The sequence below is a fragment of the Nothobranchius furzeri genome, chromosome 18 (genome assembly GCF_043380555.1).
Source record: "Nothobranchius furzeri strain GRZ-AD chromosome 18, NfurGRZ-RIMD1, whole genome shotgun sequence".
Classification (NCBI taxonomy): Eukaryota; Metazoa; Chordata; class Actinopteri; order Cyprinodontiformes; family Nothobranchiidae; genus Nothobranchius; species Nothobranchius furzeri.
Window position 1 is genome coordinate 42,805,856 of NC_091758.1, and position 21,584 is coordinate 42,827,439.

General features: G+C 46.3%; 1 protein-coding gene across 1 annotated transcript; it reads left to right on the top strand.

The window, feature by feature from the left end:
• Positions 1-12,577: 12,577 nt before the first annotated feature.
• Positions 12,578-20,900, top strand: fosl2 (FOS like 2, AP-1 transcription factor subunit). The gene is made up of 4 exons (XM_015975419.3): positions 12,578-14,991; positions 16,772-17,026; positions 17,102-17,209; positions 18,577-20,900. Exons 1-4 carry the CDS (start codon positions 14,863-14,865, stop codon positions 19,114-19,116), a joined length of 1,032 nt encoding a protein of 343 aa, XP_015830905.1. The 5' UTR covers positions 12,578-14,862; the 3' UTR covers positions 19,117-20,900.
• The last annotated feature ends 684 nt before the right edge of the window (positions 20,901-21,584 follow it).

The following is a 21,584-nucleotide window of genomic DNA, read 5'->3' on the forward strand; positions in this document are numbered from 1 at the left end:
TCCTTGACTTTAACTGTTAGATTAGCAGCAACTGCCCCGGTGACAACCCCATTAGCATGCAGCTTGGAGGCGCTAAGGACCTGCCAGCCTGGGGAAGTGACAAGTGTGTGAAACAGGATCACTTAAAGCCAAGCACCTTTTCCTTTGACTTCATCCCAGAAGTCATGGAAAAGTTTTGAAGAGCAGAAAAGCACATCGGAGGCGGACAGAGCTGCGGGGAAAGGGAGTGAACGGGAAAGGAGAAGAAGTGTGTGACAGCGAGAGCGATTGAAAACCCTGAATCATCCTGGTTGGGAGGGTGAGGTAATCCGAGGGAAACCAGGAGCGTCCGAAGGGCCTGGACATGTCAGCGAGCGCTGGAGACGGACAGGCGAGTTCACCGGAGTGTGTTTGTCCAATCTGTCCGAGTCGCCCGCGTCTGTTTTTATCTTCACCTTTAGTTATTTGCTCTGCAGCCTTTCGACCCAACATGCTCACCCTGAAAGGACGAATTGTACTTCCTGGGAGGGGCTTTCCAAATTCAGAGTGACGTGTGAGAGTTTCTTTTGTCCTCCTCACCCCTTTCCTCCTCGTCTCCAGCATCCTCGGAGGAGAGGGATGGATTTCTGAGGCGATGCAGCGTAGGGTTGCTGATGCGAGCCACGTTGAGGATGATGGAGCCGAAAGGCTTAACTAATTTTGGAAAGAGAGCAGGAGGAGGAGAGGGGGAGGGGGGGGGGGGATTTGGGGTCTTTTGTTACAGCCTGTTTGATCTGGGAAATCAAAAGAGGGAAAAAGACGCAGAAATGAGAGAATCTGCTCAGGTCGCTCACTTTACTTACGAAACTCAGAGAGATGTTACAGTCCCGCACACCCCGAACCTTCAGATAATCACTGGATCCAGTTAAACCGTAGAGTGCTAATTACTCGTGGAACACGGGGAGCCAGGAGAGCGTAGCTAAGCTGATCAGATGAGTTTTCGCCCAGGAGCTCGTCGGTTCGTCCCGGTTTGGTGTCGTGTTCGGGGTGTTCCGGATCAGCTTGTTTTCAGTGGCTTTTGACAAGATAAAGGAAGGTTTTTGTCAAAGAGGGGAGGGGGGTCCTGCTTATTTCTCCCCTCCAGGGTGTGATCATGGAAACTTGATTAAAACCTTAACTAAGCACATCCCGCAGGTGTTTTTCTCTCTTCAGTACAGCTCCTGGTGCTCCTTGAGAAAGCTGCTTGGCTTCGCTTCAACGTGCACGATCGTCATAGAAGATGAGATTCAATTTGCTTAAAGAAAACTGAAACTGGCACACGGCATCTCCTGAGCCGTAGCAGAGGTTTTAACAGGAGCGTTTGGCCCTGGTTTGCAGAGCGTGATCGCAGAATTGCTTCATTATCAGATAATTTTGTGAAATAAGCAGAAGATCAGTCATGCATTGTGGATTAGCTCAAGGTGTTTACTCACTCTAATTTACTCCCATTGCTCTGTAGCTCCCCCGTTTCCTCCCCCCGTCCTCCCCCAGCTACCTGAGGAGCTGTCAGTCTGGATTGCGGCGCTGTCGTTTCGGCCTGTCAGGCTGAGGTACGCGTTCCCGTCAGCCGTGGACACTGATAGACCTGTCGCGTGGGATGACAGCTGCAAGTGAAGACGCACGCAGACAGGTGCATGTAATGTGACAAGACTCCCGCTTCCCCTCGCCTCCCCCTCGTTCGAAAAATAAATACCTATAAGTTGGAGGGGTGCAGGAGGGGTGAGGACTTGGTTTCCCGACGAGTTGAGAGAAAGTTTTGCTTTGAGCCTGACGGGATGTGATGCAGCCACGTGGAGAAGCACAACACCGTTGTCAGCATCAGATGAGATTTGCATTAAATTGAAGGTCAATGTTTTCTATTAATCCTCTGAACAACTTTAAAAAGGCAAATTAAGCTCTATTTTGTGTCCTACCTATAAGGATGCAGCATAATATTCTGTTTGTCTCTGAAGTGAACCTTAACCTGGTGAGATTCCTCTCTGGTGTTCTAACCCTAACCCACCGGATCAATCAATCAAAGCTTTATTTATAAAGCGCCTTCCGCAACCCTGTCAGGAAGCCCAAGGCGCTGAACATGGTACAGTAAAAGCAATTCAAATTGCAGATGACAAATTACAAAAAAGGTGAAACATTCTAGTAGAAGACAAATGTATAAAACAAGGTAAAAGTGAACCAATGAAAACTGTGAGATACAATAAACATAAAAGAGGGCCAAATTCAAACATTTTCAGGAAACGCCAAGCGGAGGAGGTGGGTTTTTAGGCGGCTCTTGAAGACTGGCAGAGATGGGGACAGCCTAACTGAGGGTGGCATGCACAAAAGGGTGAAAGATGAGTAACGATGTCACTTTGAATTCCCACAGATAACTTATTGATTCATTTTTGGACCAAACGTGTGTGTTTGCAAAACCAGTCAAATCCAATCCAACCTTCTCATACGGTGCGTTAAAGGGGAGTACTGACAGAACTTTTTATTTTCTCCTTGGTGGATGAAATGCTTTTTAAGCGACTGTTCCTCTAACGCATCGACAGGTATGGATTTCCCTTTTGCCGATGGTGGATTGGACCAATTTTCAAGGCCGATACCTAAATGTTTTTCACCTTAACTGCCTGCTAAACCGACAACTAGGGATGGACAATATATCGATATCTGTATCGGCCGATGTTAGTCATTTTTTAACATATTGGTATCGGTCCAATAAATAAAACCGGGCCGATATTAACAACAGATATGTTTTCCATCTCGTCTCCATTTGTTTTCCTGTTTCAGAGGGTGAGGGGTGATGTGTATTTGTTTAGTCATGTAAACAGTGAATGTAATCATCTCAGAAGCGTAAATGTGTGTGTTGTGTGTACATAATAACGTAAAATCAGCTTTAATAATTTTCATTTTATACAAAATCTGCCGATTTTAGAAGGATTAATGTCAGCATATCGATATTGGCAAATATCGGTTATCGAGCATAACCGCTATCTTAATTTCGGTATCGGCCCAAAAATTTCATATCGGTGAATCACTTCCGACAACAGCGGATGCTGAACGTTTCTGCGGCCGAATCAGTTTTTAAAAACCCGATTGCGACTCTTGAATCTTAATTTTGCACACGGCTTGGAATTAAAATCGAACATTTAACCAAAGTTGATCAAACAAATCAACAAACTGGCCAAATATTAAATATAAAAAACGAGTGAATAAAAAATGTCAGTGACAATAATGTTTTAGAGCTATTGTCATGCTGATGTTTTTCAGGAAGGTAAATAAATAAAGTAAATCCAACTTTATGGTATAAATAAAAATAAATCTGTAAAAACAGCCCTAACAGATGATCCATAACATTAGTTTCAAGGTTGAACCAAAACGACCGTAATGTCTCATCAAAAGAAGATCTAATATTAAAACAGCGCACATATATGAGGCAGCGGGTCATTCTTAGAAAGGAAAAGGACCAAAATATATCTCAAATCATTTTTAAACGTTATATTTTCAGTCTAAACAATGAAGATATTTTAATTTTGTTGCTATAAATGTTACCCACCAGCTGTAGTTTTGTTTTGATATAATGGCTATATATATTTATATATTTATTGTTTTGCAGCTGCAGCCCGTGTCTGTGCAGGTGGGTGCAGAGCAACCAAAACGAGTTACGGGCGTTTCTCAGATTTGTCTTAGAGGACATCGGAGCCGAGGCGTGACTCACAACAGGGTCCTGACCAACAACAATAAACTCAAACTGTCAGCTTTGGCGTCCATAGCGTCCAACATTTGTTTAGAGGTCAAGTAGCTGGAGTAATCTGCACGACTGATGTCTATGTTGGTGCTCTGGAGCGTCAGAAAGCATCACAATGGTTTATGTTTCTTTAAACGTAGGGTTGAAAAATAAAAGCCGTTCAAAGGAGCTACATTAAAAAAACATCTCAAAGGTCAAGCCCCCTTTTTCCAGGCTCCGCTCCAAAGCCAGGGTAATGCCAGACACAACGGATACTGTCAACCAACCATAAGAATATAACCTTTGACCCACTGTTGGCTCTCTTTCTACCATAATTCCTCATGTAGCTTACCTACGGAACGGTCACGGAGCCTCCAGGCACTTGACGGAGTCCTCACATCCGTCCGTCAGGAGTACTCCGGATTCTGTTCCCACTAAAGTTTAAGAGAGATGCTGGGACCTAGATCGGAGATCCAGCTGGCTCTGCTCAGGCTACGTCACCGTATAGCATTAGTATGCTAGCCTGGCTCTGGCTTGACTTCCTGTTCAGCTGCTCCAAGCCGAGAGCGTGTGATCCGTGCGTAAAGAAGGTATAAGAGTTGATGATTGGATGAGGTTTTTCCGAGATTGTACGTTTCAAAGGCAATTACTATTATTCCATTTTTGACGTAGCATTTAATTTATTGATCGTGATCAGTATGGAAGAGCATTTCCAACAGGGCAAAGTAAAACATCTATCTCACCACGGCTGCCATAAAGAGCTTGGATATGAGCAACAACGTGAACCAAAGCATGGTGTTGTAGCAGCAGAGCGGCAGTAATTAGGAGAAGCAGCGAGACATAAGTGGCATTCAGCACGTCTGGCCTCCTGCAGCAGCCGCTCTGCTCCACTGTATCCACGTCAGTTCACACCCACTTCACAAGCTCCGTTCGCCACTAAACTGTTGACCTCCGTCCGCCTCCCTGGCCTGGTGGGTCATGTCCCGAAGGATCTGCTGCAAGTACAAAAAGAAGTGCAAACAAGAAGGTTGTTGCTGCGACTGGAGACGGAGCAAAGGGTGTGTGGGGGGAGGGGGGAGTGTTAATGGTGGTCGTGAGTGGGGGTGGGATGATGGAGGAAGCTCGTGCCAAGTGACACAAACCCCCTTTGGCAGCCTAATTAAATTTTCCACTTTTCAACACTCACGTTAAGCCTCCGTTGAGCTGGAAGGAATGGACGCACCGGAGGAGGAAGAGGAGGGCAGGAAGGACCTTAGGAGGAAGATCAACCACCACGCTTCATCTCTGTTGGGTCAATGGCACCTGACATCCCTCACTAAGAAAAAAGTAAAGCTCAAAAGCTTAAAGGTAGATGATTGTTTTTGTTTCCAGGGTGGAATGGCACACTTGATCCTGGACCTGGATTTGACTTTTACACACATTCCTGGCATTGGGAAGGTCATCCCTAAAGATTAAAGAGCAAGTTCACTGATAATTTGTTTTTTATTTTGAAATGCTCGGATCAGAAAGCCAGTGATGCTAGCATGTCACATGGTCAGATTAGCATGGACTCGCCCATCTTCACTCACGACGGGAAAGGCTGTTGTTGGTTTAGCGTCCAACAGGTAGAAGCTAACAGTTAGCATTAGCGACTCCACCACACAGCAGAACTCCTCCAGGCTTGTGTTCTTCGTGGAGATGAAACATTAACGTTGCAGAGCAAACAGTCAGTGGTAGAGTCGCTTTGCTGTTAGCCAATCAGGGCAGAGATGTCCAGGAAATAAGACTCCAAAACCTGCCGTCTTCTGCTCCCCGCTGCTCTGGCTGATTCTTGTTCCTGAAACAGGAGCGCCAGAGCTTTTTACCTGCAGAGATCAGCTCACAAAGCATTCGTTTACACTAGAGACCACTGCAGAAGTGTTGGCTTGGTCTTTACTGTGAGCCTGCTGATCGTCCCACTGGAAAACCCAACTGTTCCGGAGTTTCGAACGTCTAGGTGAGGAGGAAGAGTTCTGAATTGGTGTGATTTACCAAAGCGTGACGCTTCCACTGAAAACTTCAACCTTTCAAACTGCCAGGGTATCCGCGGGTCCTTAAAACGTCTTAAATTTGCTTTTCCAAATTTAAGGCCTTGAAAATCCTTAAAAATGACAAATAATCCTTAAATCCAGTTTCCAAAGGTCTTAAATGACCAAAGACCCAATAAACAAGATTCTTTTATTTCTATAAAATTTTCGTGAATTTCTAGTTGGTGTTCAGCATTTTTTGTGTACGATGTTGCCGTAAGCGGAACCGTACACATTCAGTTGGTTGTGAAAGGGGGCTATTTTTAGATGAGCACATTAGCTGGTTAAGCTAGTGGGAGCTTGTGCCATGGGGAAGTGCAAGTTTAATGGTAACTGGATGGCTAATTCCACGTTCGCGATGTGGTTAGCACCGGTTCCAGGCAATAGCTGGAAATTATAGCTTAAATTTAATTTTAAAAATAGTTTAAATTTGGTCAGAGTGGCCTTAAAAAGTCTTAAATTTGGCTCCCTTAAACCTGCAGATACCCTGAACTGCGGTCAAATCTTTTCTTTCGTCTGACCACAAAACCCTTCTCTGTAGAAGAAGAGCGGGGTCTTATTGGTGGATTATGAGTAAACAAATAAGAATCAGTCCAAATCAAGTGTTTATGACCAAGTATGCTACAAAATGCTGTACTGAAGATTAAATTACTATTTAATTTATCCTATAAATCAAAGCTTTTATTGTATTTGATGCAAATGCAAACACAAAGCAGCCAGATTAGATCTGAATTACTGAGAATAACCTCCAGTTACAGTTCACGCCTTGGTAAAAATATTCCTAATCCAGGTTGCTCACGTGTGATGTTCAGGACCCAGAAGGATTTGAAATGAGATTAAAGAGGCGGTGGATCTTCTGGTGAGATTCCAAACAATGTGGATTATTCTGCAGGGAAGCTGCAACACGAGCTCTTTATGTTTACTCAAATGAGCGCCAGATTGCATCTGAAAACACTCCGAAGGTAATCTTCCCCCATGAGCTCCAGGGCGGATCTGCTTGACAGTAAACTCCAGGCTGCCGTTGGCTTTCTCGGGAAAACGTGGAGGCGCAGGGGAAGCGGTTTGTTTGTATTTCAGGTTTAGGAAGAACCGGGCACGTAGTTAGCAGAACACATCAGAGGCCCCAAAGTAAGAAATGACGGCGTGAAAATCCACAGCAAGCAACCACGGACTGAGTTTAACGGGAAGCTTCTGGGAAGTGTTTTCACAGACAACAAAGCAGCATCCCCAACAGAGATGTTCCACCGGTTAAAAGAAAACCCAAACGGCAGCAACTGTTGGTTTTAACTCCTTCCAGCTTCCAGGACCTGCAGCAGAAACCCATTAACATTCCAGTCTCCGACCAGCATGCCCGTAAATTACCCAGACTACCTTGTTGACGGACGCAGATAAACTCGCCCATTGTGTGAGAACCGTTGCGAGTGTTATGTGATTTAGCTGTTTTGGGGCCGGAGACGAGGAAAACAATTCGCAGGAGGACCAAAACATCATAATAAGCTGGTTTTTGTCAGGCGGCCAACATTTTCCTTTCCTCGGTTTCTGGAGGGGGGGGGGGGGGGGGGTTGCTTCCATTGAAAACAAGCGGCCCGGTAAGAGTGGAAGGAACGTCTGGCTCCTGTTTGTTCGCAGGTGGATGTTTTGACCCATCGGTTCCAGCTCAGAAGTCCCCCACCACCCGCTTGTCTTTCTTCTGTCAGCCCTGTTATTTCTTCACTTCTTCCACCACACGCTCCGACACTTCCCCTTCTCTCTGCCGTGTTTTCACCCGAGCGGCGTTCCATTCTTCTCCGTGTCGAGGCACAGAGTGTCTGTGACGCACTTCCTTCCATTGTATCAGGAACTGATACCCTAGCGCTGCTCAGCTTACTGTCAAAAGTTGCTCGGGCGTGTTGATTGGAAGGTTCTGTTTACTCGGTGCAGGTGACCAAACAGAACCGGGCGGTGGGTTACGGACTGATGCGTCCTCGTTTACAGCAACCCCTTCATTTGTTCCTCTGCAAGGAAATCAGTGTTTTAAAGATGCCTCCATGTCTTTATTTTCATGTTCATTTTTCATCAAAAGCTGTTTTTTAGTAAAAAAAAAAAAAAAAAAGGAGCTAAAATGGTCAGACAGCTTTGTTTGCTGCAGCGACGCGGCCACCACCCCATCAGCAGCCAGTTGCAGCACATTTCAGACCCACAGGAGAGCGAGCGGCTCCCCCGACCATCAGCGTTTCTCTTAACGCCTCAGATCGATGTTTTACACAACCGGAATCTCTTACGTAGTCCGAGCCCCGACCATAAAGAGGCCAGAATGTTCCTCTTAGAAGAAACCATTTACTTTTGTAAATCATGATTCTTGAGGATGGGGGAGAAGCTCGTACCCGGTGTGCAGGGGTGGACTGGGACCAAAATTCGGCACTGGCATTTTTACGAATCGTCGGTCCTCCCCATTGGGAGAGCGGTGGGGGTGGGGGTGGGGGGTGTTGCCGCCCGTGGACTCGTCTCTTGGCCGAATGTGAGATCTAATATGGACTGGGACTGTTAAACTACAAGCAGGGCCAGACCGCTGCGACTGGGAGCGCTGGCCTTCCAGATCAGCTCATTCTCCACGGGCGGAGATCAGCGGGACATTAGCTACACGCTAACGCGGTAAAACAACTCCTACGTCATCGCTCTACCGCACCTGGAAAAGCTCTGTTAGCTTCGGGTTACCATGTAGCTAATGTTCTGCATATCACCAACTGTGGAGTAGTGTCGGCCCAAGCTGGGCAAGCAGCCCACTTGGCTCAGTGGCCCACCGGGACTGCCAGATAGGCCAGGCCACCCCTGCCGCAGGGGCGTGTCCAGGGAGTGGCCTGGGGTAGCACATGCCACCCTTAGAATCTGATTGGCCACCCCAGGTGCCACCACACTAAGTTCCAGTTTAAATTGACTTTACATTGTCGACAAAAGGCGTGAGTTGTAAACGCCAAAAATAGTGTGGTAGCATGCACCTTTAACATTGTTTACTAGCCCAGGCCTACAGAACATTTCTGTAGTATTAATATTATTTATTATTTTTTCATATTCCCATAAATAATATTTAGAGTCCCACTCATCTCCAGTTGGTGGCAGTAATGCAACAAGAAGTGACTTGCTAACCACCACAAAACTAGAAGATGAATAGAAAAAAAATGGTGATTGTGCAATGTGAAACTCCAAAATTCACTAGAAAGTAAATAAATACATAAACAAATTGTGTAAATAAATAAATAAGCATAACCATTGGTGCCACCCATGCATAAACAAGTGCCCCACATGGGCCACCCCATTTTAAAAGTTCTGGACACGGCTCTGCCCTGCCGGTGTCGCATAATGCCCACAAAGTGTAGCGATTACAATGGATGGGTACGTTTCCTCCGGCCGTCGAGCGTCACATGTTGGACCTCGGCTAAAGGCTGGTGAAGGTTCTCAGTCGTCCAGGTCATGGTGACCCAAAAGGGTTCAAATGAAGGCAACTGGACTTCTTTGGTTTCTTGAAGAAGTTTTGTCTTCTACAGCGTTTGAGCTCGACTCTGCCACATTCCAGTCAGGATGGACAAAACTCCTGGGATGAGAAGCGAAACGTCTTCGAGAAACTGAAGAAGTCCGGTTGCCTTCATCTGAACCCTTTGGATGACCTCCGCTAAATGTTTGCTTTCACGTGCCACGCTTCCAGAATGTGTGAAGCTCAGCCATTCAGATTGGGCCAGACAGGAAGTCAAGCACAAAAGGAGTGTAAAACGTCTGGAAACTTTCAAAATAAAAGACACGCGCCCATTTCCAGTTGCTTAACCAGTAAAACTGAGTACACTATGACCTGTTAAACCTCCGTGGTCGAAGTAAACAGAACAGAAAATAATCCACAGGTTTTTCCTGATAAACGCTGTCGTCTTTCCTCTTGCTTGTTATCGCGTGAACTGCCGACATCACGCGTGGTCTTGCTATTCCCCATCCTTTTGTGAGCTCGTGGGGCCAGCGGCGTGGAGCGTTTCCTGTCTTAAACGCTCCCGGAGGGAAGAGGTAAAGCGTTTCCATCACATTGCACGTCTAGCAGAAAGCTGTGATTTAAATTTGCTTGTAAAAAAAATCATAAAGATATTTTTGCTTCATCTATTAGAATGATGATTTATGGTTTTAGACTTAAGGCGTGATTTTCTCAAACTGGTCCGAGTTTTAGACTAAAACAGATAATTAAGGTGAATTATAATTTTATTTGAATTAAATTTAATGTTATGAAATATAGAGGCTGCTACTAAAGTAAATCTGGGTTTTCTGCCCTAATAAAACCTTTAAAAACCGCGAATCCTTCATGAATTTGATCCAAAACAGCAAACGTCAGGAATTCTCTGAGAGGGCGTTTGTCAGCGGCGCTTCTGACCAGATCTATGTGAATCTTCTTCTTTGTGACGTCATTAGAGGGATGTTTTGGCCATGATGGGATTTGTGTTATAAGTTATAAATCATTCAAGTTTGGTGAGCACCATCAGAGTCTGTGGCTAAAAGGGAAATAAATTCTTATTCTGTGCATCTTCCCGTAACAAACTATGAAATAAAAGAAGAGAAATGAGTAATGAAGCAGAAACAAAGAACATCAAATAAAAACTCAAAGGGAAAATTAAAGATGTTTTTATTTCATTAGGACCGATGATGGTTTTAAAACAAAATAATAATAATTAAGTATAAATAGTAATTTAATAAACTTTTTATTCAAACGTCCAAAAACGTTTTACAATTTTCTTTAGTTTAGTACAAAAAAAAATCTTCTAAAATAAACAAACAATGTTGGCTTGTTTGTTAAAATGTACCGAAAGCATTCAAACAACAACAAAAATCTTTCTTTCCAATAATCGCATCCTGATCAGCCTTAATTTGGAGAAATAGGGTCCAAAGTGTGTTGCTCTATAACCATGTGATTAAATGATGGTGCATCGTTTTCCAACACAATGTTTGCATCATATTCAGAAGATTTTAGCTTTTTTAAGTGGCTGCATCCAGACGATGTTAGCTCATCAGTCCTGAAGAAATTAAAAGCTTTTTCTACAAACTGAGGCCGTTCAGGAAGCAGTCAACAATGTGTGAGATGAAAGAAATGTGTATATTTTACAGTGAAACGCACTTTAAACGCAGGACTTCAAACACTTGGAAAACAAAGCTCTTATGTGGACAAACCCACAACATGAGCAACACCCTTTACCTGATAGGCGGCGGCTTTTACAGCTGCAGGATGCAGCACCGCTGCAACGGGTCATCCAAGAATTCGCCCTGAAACATGTTTGTCTGACTTGTTTTTAGATGCTTTTGTTATTTTTGTTGCAGAACGCGTCCTCACTCAAGGACGAGGACGGCAAATGGATCCTAACTCGTTCTTCTCTCCCTCAGGAGGTCAGCAGTGTTTAAATGATCCCTCTGCTGCAGTCGTGGACTGCTTTGCATGCGTAACCAAGGCAACAGGTAAGTGAAATCACTGATGGATGGGTATACTTTAAATCACAGGAGCTGTGTCTTGTTCCTGCACAGTGGGTTATCCTCGAGCTGCTGCTGATTAGATTTCTGTTTGAGTCCAACTAAGTACCAAAAGGATGTGTTTACTCAGATCTCTGTTAACGGGTGTGTGTGTGTGTGTGTGTGTGTGTGTGTGTGTGTGTGTGTGTGTGTGCGTGCGTGCGTGCGTGCGTGTGTAAACGGTGTTTTAAGTGTGTTACCAGGCCAGTGGCTCAATATTAAACCCTGCTGTCAGTCATTTTGATTGCTATTTAACCCACTCTCGGGGTCTTAGTCAGCACTTTGGTGTCTGCGCGCGTCCTGGCAGCACCTGAGCCCAGAGATAAGCCACGCTGATCATGTTGAGCTGTTATCCAGGTTAGAGTATTACAACATGACAGGTGGGTGAGTGACGCTGGGCAGGAAAAGAAAACAAATCGATGCAAGAGAAGAAAAAAACCTGAACTCAGTGACATCCAGCTCAGGTGAAACAGCGATTTCCCGCTGAAGTGACTCAGGCAGTGAAAATACACCCATGAGTAGGCTCCAAGTTCACTTGTTTGTCTTTTTGTGTGTGTGTGTGCAAAAGCAGGCTGCTCAGCATCTATGGCTGCATGAGAAAACTCACCTGAGTCACACCTAACTGAAAACACAACCACAGGATCAGTTTGAGGCGATCCAGTCCCAAGCTAACAAAAACACTGATGGTGGTTAAAATACTAAATCCTGTTTGGGATTAAAGGTTTTAAACACAAGATGAATGAGTGAATTAGGGAGGAAAAGGGTTTTTATGCAGAAAGTCCCAGAACTGTACGAATCTGGAGTTTTTATTTCACCGTTTATTTAGGCAAAGTCTCTAAAGTTTAAAAAATAAAAGCATGAAATAAAGATGAAAGTTTAATTTACACATTTTCCAAATCCAGTAAAAGACGCGGGTTCATGTCGAGAAACCAGCTTTCATCTGTATTTCATGCTTTTATTTGTTAAACTTTGGAGACTTTACCTAAATAAATGGAAAATAAAAACATTCTTGCAGCTTTGGGGCTTTCTGCATAAAAACCCTTTTACATGACATACACAAATAACACATACATAACTTTTTAAATCATAATTAGCATATTTTTATATTTGTGCAAAACAAAGAAATAAGAAAAAATTTAAGGCATTTTTTCCCCTATTATATACATGACTGTTGCCTCGGGTTATTTACCCTTATTGCTGAAACCAAAAAGCAAAAAGAAAGAATTCCTTTAATCATAATTTAATAATGGGTCTCTCTTTATACAATCTGTAAGGATTCAGCAGAATAGCAGAAGGTTTATGAAATCTATACTTTCTGGGTTTGATTTTGCATGTTTGGTGTCAAAAACTCAACTTGGGGACATTTATGTCCCTGAAGTTAAAAACAAGCTCATGCTAATTTATTTAAATGATTTTTTTTACCCATAACCATCTGATCTGTGACAGAAAACCAGCCTCGCGCTGCTTGTTTCTACTCTCAGTGCTGTCTGCATCCATGGACTTGAACTAAACTGATTTGGCACGAGCCTTTTTGCGTCACGAGCACCTGACGCCAAGGCCAGGTAAGTCTCCCGCGCGTGCGTGTGAGGGGACATAATTCCTGGATAACATGTGCGCGCCTGACCCATGTGATGTGTGGTTATCGTAGGTGGACGCGTCAGTGGCGCACGAGCTGCGCACAAACTGACCCTTGCGCCTTTTTTCGCCCACCTGACCCGACCGTGACCCTTTGGACCAGAGCAGCTTTTTGTTTACCCTCTGGGTGTTTTTAAGCTTTTGTCCGTTTGATTCCTTCTCGGATGTAAACGTGAGAATCGAACTCTCGTCGGAGCACGTCACACTGTCAAGCCGTGTTTTACGCAAACTGGCGCAGAAGGGAGCAACTCGGATCATATTATGGCATTAATTATAGGACTGTGGCTGATTAGATTTCCCCAAGCACTTTAGCAGAAGCTGCGTCGCGTAGCAACAGCAGTCATGCTGCAAAGCTGCGCCGCTGGCAGATAATAAACACTAATCATACATTAGTATCACTCAAATAAAGATTTCATACACATCTGAGTGATTTCTGGTTCTGAAACAGCGAAAGAGCTCCGAGTTCAACGGAGTCAAGTGGGACTCGTGCAGGAACCCTGCAAGGTCTGAGGCGCTTTGGGCACGCGCCACAGTGAGCGGTCACTCAGACCCCCCTGCAGACGCAACTCACCAAATGAAACTTTGGTTTGAGCCTCTCTTTCTAGCAAAGACGCGCACAGAGAACAGCTCCAGTAGCTCCGCTCAGCCAGTTGCAGCGATGCAGATTAAAAATGGAGCCGTGGCGGATTGGATTACACCTAATAGGACGTTTTATTTCGCCTAACGTGTCACTTTCTGGGCGCCGTGCCCTTGTTTTCATGAGGTGCGTCCGAATTACAATTAGCCCACATTTCACACATTCCTTCTGACGCCTCCTCGCTGTTCTGTGCTGACCCAGTCGTTAGGCCTGACCGTGCGCGGCGATATGTGCCAAATCTCCAAATTACGCACAACGCGTCGGTGCCAAATAACACAAAAAACTCAAGTGTGCGCAAACACTGCGTGTCCGAGCTCTTGTATCAGGATTCATGCACGGAAGGAAATCATTTTTATGCTTCTTTGTTTTTGTGTTTTAATTTTCCGCTGATAAAAAAACCGAAACCGGACCTGAGAGCTCCGAGGCCGGAGCTCAGCGCGAGAGGGGAGGGAATCCCTCCAGAATCTGACGCTACCTCTTTACCAAGGAAACCCACACGCGCGCTCTGACGCAACTGCCCATTTTAGGAAACATGCGTCAATGGACCGAAGAAAGTCAGACAAAAATGGCGAGCTTTAGCGCGCGCACATATGTCCCAGCTTTAAACAGCAAAACAAATGCAGACGCGTTTACTTTGCTTTCAATGCGAATCTGGATTCGTGTTGAGTCTCCGCTGTCCGCCGGGAGAGGAGCCGGTCGCGGCGGATCTCTGCGCTCGCAGCAGCAGCGACCCCTCCCCGGCTGGAAGTAGCAACGCCCAGGCGTGACGTCGGCGTTTCGTTGTCGTTGAAAAGCTGTCGCGCTTCTTCATAGTGCCATTGAAGTGAGTCATCTCTAGGAAGTGGGGTGAAAAGGGAAAGAAAAAAAGTTCGAAGTGTTCCGTGAGCAGCAGAGGTCTCGGAGTTCGAGAAGACGGGAAAGCGGCGGAAAATATTCAAACGATTCAAAACAGACTCGAGTTTTTAAAGCCAGCGATCACCTGCGTGAGTCACTCTGACTTCTGGATCCGAAGGTGCGCTGCTGACCCTAACTTCAAGTTTGCGCACCAGAGACGATCTTTACTAGTGCCGTCTGGGATCAGAACCATAAAAGCACAACGTCTTTACGCACAGGGCTGCTACAAAACACAACTCGTAACGTACATCATCATGTTTTAGGGCAGAATTGCACTTTTCCACCAATCTTTCTTATTTCTTCTTGGATATTTTAATTAAAAACGTCTGAAATCAAAGGAATTTTCTCGTTGGTGCCTTTTCGTTGCGAGGAATTTCACGATTTAAAACAGAAAAGGCTCCAGAGCTCAAGCGGTCTACGGAAACCTTCCTCCGTCCCGGATCATGTACCAGGACTACTCCGGAAACTACGACACCTCCTCCCGCGGCAGCAGCACCTCTCCGGCCCAGCCAGAGTCCTTCACAAGCGGCAGCAGCACGATCGGAAGTCCGATCTCTACCTCAAACTACCAGGTAACGCAAACATGGCTGCTCTAGGTGCGCAGCCTCTTGGGAAATGTGTTTAAATTGTGTTTCAGTGGCTCGCCACTTCCCAACATAGGGAGTTCATTTATGCTCGGATTTCACGTTGAGTTTCTGTCACACAGCTTGTTTGTGTGGCTGATGTGGAAAATGTCGCCGATGCGCGTGGAAGTGACGAAAAATGTGGATTTTACGCACCCAAATGAACCATTTATCCACAAGAATCAAACGGGTTGTTGGTCAAATGCATCCGTTTGTGTGTTTTGTTCGCAAATCTGTGCAGAAAAAAACGCAACATGAAATTCTGTGCATCTGATATCCAGATGTGAGAATGTTTCTGTCGCTCTGGTGCGTTTGCGGCACATTCGTGCTCTTTTTTCGATTGCGACCATTTTAGTCTTGCGTGCAAGGATAAACATCCTGAAGATAATTCACCTCCACACCTCACGGGCTGTACCAAGCAGGAGACGCAGCTCAGCCTGGAAGCAACAGGCGGGATCAGCCCAGACCAGCAGTGGGCTCAAACGAAAGCTGGCGGATATGTTTACGTTATTGATGCTGAAACATCCGGTCACGGGCTGGATGGATGGTCTGATTCGACCAGACAGCTCTCGGGCCGTGCATGGCACATTTCCTCCAGCGGGAAGCGCGCGCTTAGACCCACAACAGCGCCATCAAAAGCCCACACTTCCTTACTGAGGAAATGCCAGCTTGGTGAACCAAACCCTCCACTTCACAGGGAGTGTTGGAACGTGACGAGTGTTTATTCCCAAAAGTAGGATCTGAATCCGGGAACATGCCGTTTCCCCACGCCCCAGTCTTGGTACATTCTCTGGAAACGCGTCAGGCGCGCGCTGCATTACTGTAAACGACTTTTGGCCCGAACCTTCGGTTCTGTGTAATCATTCACTCAGAGCTCATGACTGCGCGCCGGAACAGGACACCCCCCATCCCGAAACAACACTTTATTACACCTGCAGGAATGCTATCACGCTCAAAGTGTTTAGGAATATTCACAACTCCCAGATCCTTCTCCAGAACGCGTTTGGGTAATTCTTCTGCTCCTCATATCCATTAACTGTCCCAGCTCGCGGCCGCCTCCTCATGATTGGAACCGAGAGAGATTCACGTGCTGAACGAATCCTGAACACAATGAGTCACCAGATAAACAAAGTTCCAGCAGACCGCCGGGATATCCGACGGAAAGTCGGGAATTACGCGCAAGGACGTGCGTACATTTGGAACGTGCGTGTGTTTGATTGTGCTCAAAACACAAAGTTTATTCATTTAATTTAGCCTCAGATCAACTATAAACCACAGTTTAACCTGACTGTAGGGAAAGTTTCACATATGTTCTTTAGAAAAGTCAAAAGTGAGCAGAAGGGTACAGATTTGGGTTGAAAGGAGAGGTTCTCCAGTCCAGGCCACTGGTTCCGGGCCTGTTGTAGTGAAATGAGATGAAGTGGACACCTTGGGCTTTCCCACATGATTCACAGCATGTGTCATTGTCCCTCTCCAGGGGTTCCAGTCCATGACGATTGAATCATTACTATAAAATGTGGGAAATGTGTGAATGTGGTAATGGTGGGTGGCGGTGGAGGTGACACTGAGTTTGAGCTGTGAGCTACACAGACACTAAGATGCTTATGGGATTAAATAGCGTCCTTTAGCTGCTCACCAGTTCCCCAGTTTTGGATCATTCCCCCCTCCACTGTGCATCCACGCCCCCTTTTTCCTGTTTCTCATCAGCTGCTTGTGTCTGTTCTTGCAGAAGTACAGGGTTGACATGCCCGGCTCCAACAGTGCCTTCATCCCAACGATAAATGCAATCACAACCAGCCAAGACCTGCAGTGGATGGTGCAGCCGACCGTCATCACCTCCATGTCCAACCCCTACTCCCGCTCGCATCCGTACAGCCATCACCTGACCAACGGGCCGGGGCTGCTGGCCCACAACGCCCTGGCTCGGCCCGGGGTCATCCGCTCCATCGGCGACGCCAGAGGTCGCCGCAAAAGGGACGAGCAGGTGAGAGACGCCCGAAAGTTTTCACACGGATGTCAGACGTCTTATTTAAAATAACGCCTCTGTTGTTCTGCGCAGCTCTCCCCAGAGGAAGAGGAGAAGAGACGAGTGAGGCGTGAGAGGAACAAGTTGGCCGCAGCCAAATGCCGCAACCGCCGGCGAGAGCTGACAGAAATGCTGCAAGGGGTGAGTTTAGAACCTGGAACCAGAACCTTTCTGTCTTCTACACCACGTTCAGTCATTTCCTAACAGAACGAGCTGAATTTAAGCAACACGAGGCTCAAAAGGCAGATTTGTGCTGAAAGTCTGAGCTCCACTCTTGCTTTTACAACCCGGTTTGACTCTTAAGTGCGAGGTCTGAGCGAGGAGCTGACAGGTGCTGAAAAGCTTTTTGTCTCGGCCAGCTGCAGACAGAGGTCGGGCTGTCTCACGGCTCACAGACAGCAAAGGCATCTAAATGGGCTAATTAGTGGAATTACTGTGAGGTTTGAGCTTGTCTGGTCATAAAGAACAAAAAAACTGGAACGGAATGTGCTGTAGGCAGCCGTCTGCATGAAAACAGGGTGTTTCGTGAAGGAGGACGCCGCTGGTGGAGACGCTCTGCGTCTAAGATCTCCACTTCCATCCTTCCTAACATCAAAATCCGGAAGAGGAGCAGAAATTTCAGGAGAAACTCGGCTTCAGTGTTTACTTTTCCCTGGACTGATCCCAGTCGACGCTTACGTCACACCTCTTTGCTCCTGTTGAACAACTTCCTCGTACCTTTGCCCTTGAGTCAAAGTTCTCAGACAGCACGTCGGCTTTATCTCACTTGATTGGACGACGCGCTGCAGAAGTGCATCTAATTCCTCCTCCAACACACAAACAGTCATCCGGCAAACTCGGGCTGCAGGGTGACATGCTGGGCGGGGTGAGACGCCAGCAAACCCTGCCCTCTGTGGGATCTCTGGGGAGTCGCAGACAGTCTGCTGCTCGTTTCATCAGATTTAAAAACAAAAAGTTCAAATAAAAACTGGCGGCAGCAGATTATTCATCTCATTTTTTATAAAAGTGTTGAAATCTGGAGCTAGAACGCCTCTGAAACACGCAGAATGAGTCACAGAGGAGAAAACATCTTCGATGTTCTGGAGAGCCTTCAGAACACGTCTTAGTCCGTTTATCTAAACGAGCTTTAATGCAGGAAAGCTGATGAATAAAACTCAGAAAGATTTCTTTTAAAAATGCAGAAAAGTTTAATAATCAGCCTCGTGGACGAAGAAATCGGGTTAAAAACGAATAAATGTAAAATTTCTGTATAACAAAAATGAAGATTTTCTTATTAAAACATAGAAATCACTTGTTTTATGAGACGTTACGATCTGAGGCACCATTCTAGTCTTTAGATTTAAAAATCTCTTTAAAATTTCTGCATTGTTTACGTTCTGTTTGTTTTTAATTCATCTTTATTTTCTTTTTTTGTGCTTTTTATTCCAGATTTGGCTGATTTCTAGTTTTTTACAGACTGCTCTCTTCCCGAGCGCCCCTCGAGCTCACGTGTTGTTTTTACCCAACAGGAGACGGAGAAGCTGGAGGAGGAGAAGGCGGACCTGCAGAAGGAGATCGAGAGCCTCCAGAAGGAGAAAGACAAGCTGGAGTTCATGCTGGTGGCCCACAATCCCGTGTGCAAGCTGCCCATGGATGAGCGCCACCAGCCGCAGCAGTGCGCCCCCCTGCCGCTCACCATGCGCCCCAACATGAGCTCACGGGCTCATCTGAGCCAGGTGGTGGTGAAGCAGGAGCCCGAGGACATGGAGGAGGACAAGGTGGGCAAACCTCAGCGCTCCGTCATCAAGCCCATCTGCCTGGGGGGCGGCGGCATCAGCGGCGGGATGTACTGCCCGGACGGAGATAGCCTGAACACGCCGGTGGTGGTGGCGTCCACTCCAGCTGCCACGCCGAACGCCCCCAACCTCATTTTCACCTACCCCAACATGATGGAGCCCGAGAGCCCGTCGCCCTCCTCCGAGTCCTGCTCCAAGGCTCACCGGCGCAGCAGCAGCAGCGGCGACCAGTCGTCCGACTCCCTCAACTCGCCCACGCTGCTGGCGCTTTGAGCTTTTTGGGGCAAACGCCAACACTGTGGCCGAACCCTGCCCCCCACCCCCCCACCCACCCCAGTGTCTTAGAGCACATGTTAAAGTCCAGACAGTGTGAGCCGAGGGGACGGGGACCCACAAGGGCTATGCCGCGCTCCCGCTCCTCGAAAAGACATCAACCACTTCTACTCCAGAGTGTCGACCTGTCCACCGCCGCGTCTGCAGAAAGACGGCGCCGGTGCGACCGAAGCCAGAGAACCTCCTAATATATAAAGAATATATAATAATATATATTTTTGAAAGCATGGAAGCAAAGCCATGTGGCTCAACGACACTTGCACTCTGCCGAGACCAATCGGACGGTAAACGACGGAGCGAGGCCGGCGCCGTTCCGGGATTTCCGAGGAGAGACTTTGGATGAGGCGGGAGCGCGCTCCTGCTGCGACCTCCATCATCTCGTTGTATTTATGGCCCGTGCTGGTTGTCCTCTCCTTTTTAAACCTGCCTGTAGAAAAGCAGCGTGCTCGTCTGCCGGGCGCCGCCTCCGCGTCGCTCGCCGTCGAGCCGGTCGGCGACCAGCTCCTCAGTACTTTCTGTTTTTGCCGTAGTGGCTTGAATTTACGGTAGTCTTGTGTTCTTTTCCCAAGTGATTCGACGTTTTTGTTTTTTGTTTGGACAAAGTGTACGTGATTTACATGGATGTCAGGGATTCCCTCTCCTGTGTTCAGTGGAAACTCGTCGTGACGAGTGTTTGCAGGACTGCTGGCTGTTTCAGGTGGTACTTTTTTGATTGCATTGCCTCGCTGCGTCGTCTTTTTGCTCAGACATTTCATAAAGTTTGGACACATCCCTCCTCCTGCTTTGTTCCCTGAGCAAACTCTGTTATTTTTTTGTATTTCCCCCTGCCTCTCACAGGCAGATCAGGTTTCTAAGAGCCACAAACAGCTTTTCTACGCCGGTGTTTCGTCAGTCTTTGTCTAAAACGGAGGGATTTTGGCCAAACTTGAAAACAGCCACGTTGGTCCAGACTGCCGCCAGCTGCCAAATGATGTCAACCCTGTTTCTACGGTGTTTGTAAATCTGTCACTTTTAGTAAAGAAATGATGTTTAACTTCTGCTCAGATGTGCTGATCTCTGGGTGCACGAGGTACCGACCGGATCCTAGCCAGCGCTTTTTAGACGAAGGGACGAAGAAGACTTTTTCTGCAGCTGGCCTGACGTGAAAGAGTGAACACTTTAGGGAACTTATCGGCTGTTGTTTGTATTTTTTAAGGAGGTTAAAACGAAGCGCACTGAAACAGACGGAGCAGCCATACCGGAGATTCTTTGTTTACTCGAGAGAAAGAGTCCAACTTCAGGGGTTTTTAACGGAAGCCGCCATCTTTGATTGAACCTTTTTTAAACGTTTCACGTTGCGTCGGATGCAGAAACCACATTGTGCAAGCTGCTGATACTTGTTTAAAAGGAACAGGTGGGCTGTTTTTGATTTGACGTGACTCCGTGTTTAATATTGTGACACGTCGAGGGGAGCCGTTATTCCAGCGTTGAGAGATGAGAGGAAAACCAAAACCATCTGTTTGTCGGAGCGTTTTAACGCCCCTGGACGCTCGTAGAAAAGCCGTCGACGGTAGATCATCTACCGTACGTGTCATCAGCCGTCTGTCGCCCGTTCAGCTACTGTTTCTTCTTTTTCCCAAATGCTTTACCTGTTTAAAATGATTCAAAACGAATAAAAACAGCAATATGTATAGCAGTGTTTGTTAATTTAAAAACAGTAATAATAAAATAATTTTCAAGTTGGAGAAAGTATTTTTTGTTTTTATTGTTCTAAAAAATCACAAAGAAAGTTTAATTTTATTTTATTGTTGATGATTTTTTTCTACACTGTAAAACATTTTGTGTTTCGGTTCATTTATCTTCAGAACTTCAGAGCTTTATTAACAAATGATAGATGGAAACATTATTTTAAATATGTTCAGGTCTAGAAAAAAAAAGAACATTTGATTTTTTTGTATTAAATGATAAACTAATAAACTTGAAGGTAAAATGAGCAAATAAAAAATCTGTTTGAGTCGCTCCTGCTTCACCTGATATTAGAGAAGCAAAAGGATGCTGTGGCTTCTCGGGGTACGAGAAAAAGCTTCTGGGTCGCTCCTGTTTGCTGGCTTTGGTTCTCTACAAAACACTGGCCGGTGTTGAATTACAAATGTCGGCCCAGCAGCGTCAGCCGGCGCAGCAGCGTTCGTTAGCCGGCCCAGCAGCGTTCGTTAGCCAGCCCAGCAGCGTTCGTTAGCCAGCCCAGCAGCGTTCGTTAGCCAGTCCAGCAGCGTTCGTTAGCCAGTCCAGCAGCGTTGGCCAGCCCAGCAGCGTTAGCTAGCGCAGCAGCGTTAGCCGGCACCAACCCAGCAACCCCACAGGTTGTAAACAAAGACCCTCTTTGGCTTTTTAAAAAGGAGAAAAACTCTCGCAGCCGGCAGAGAGTGAAA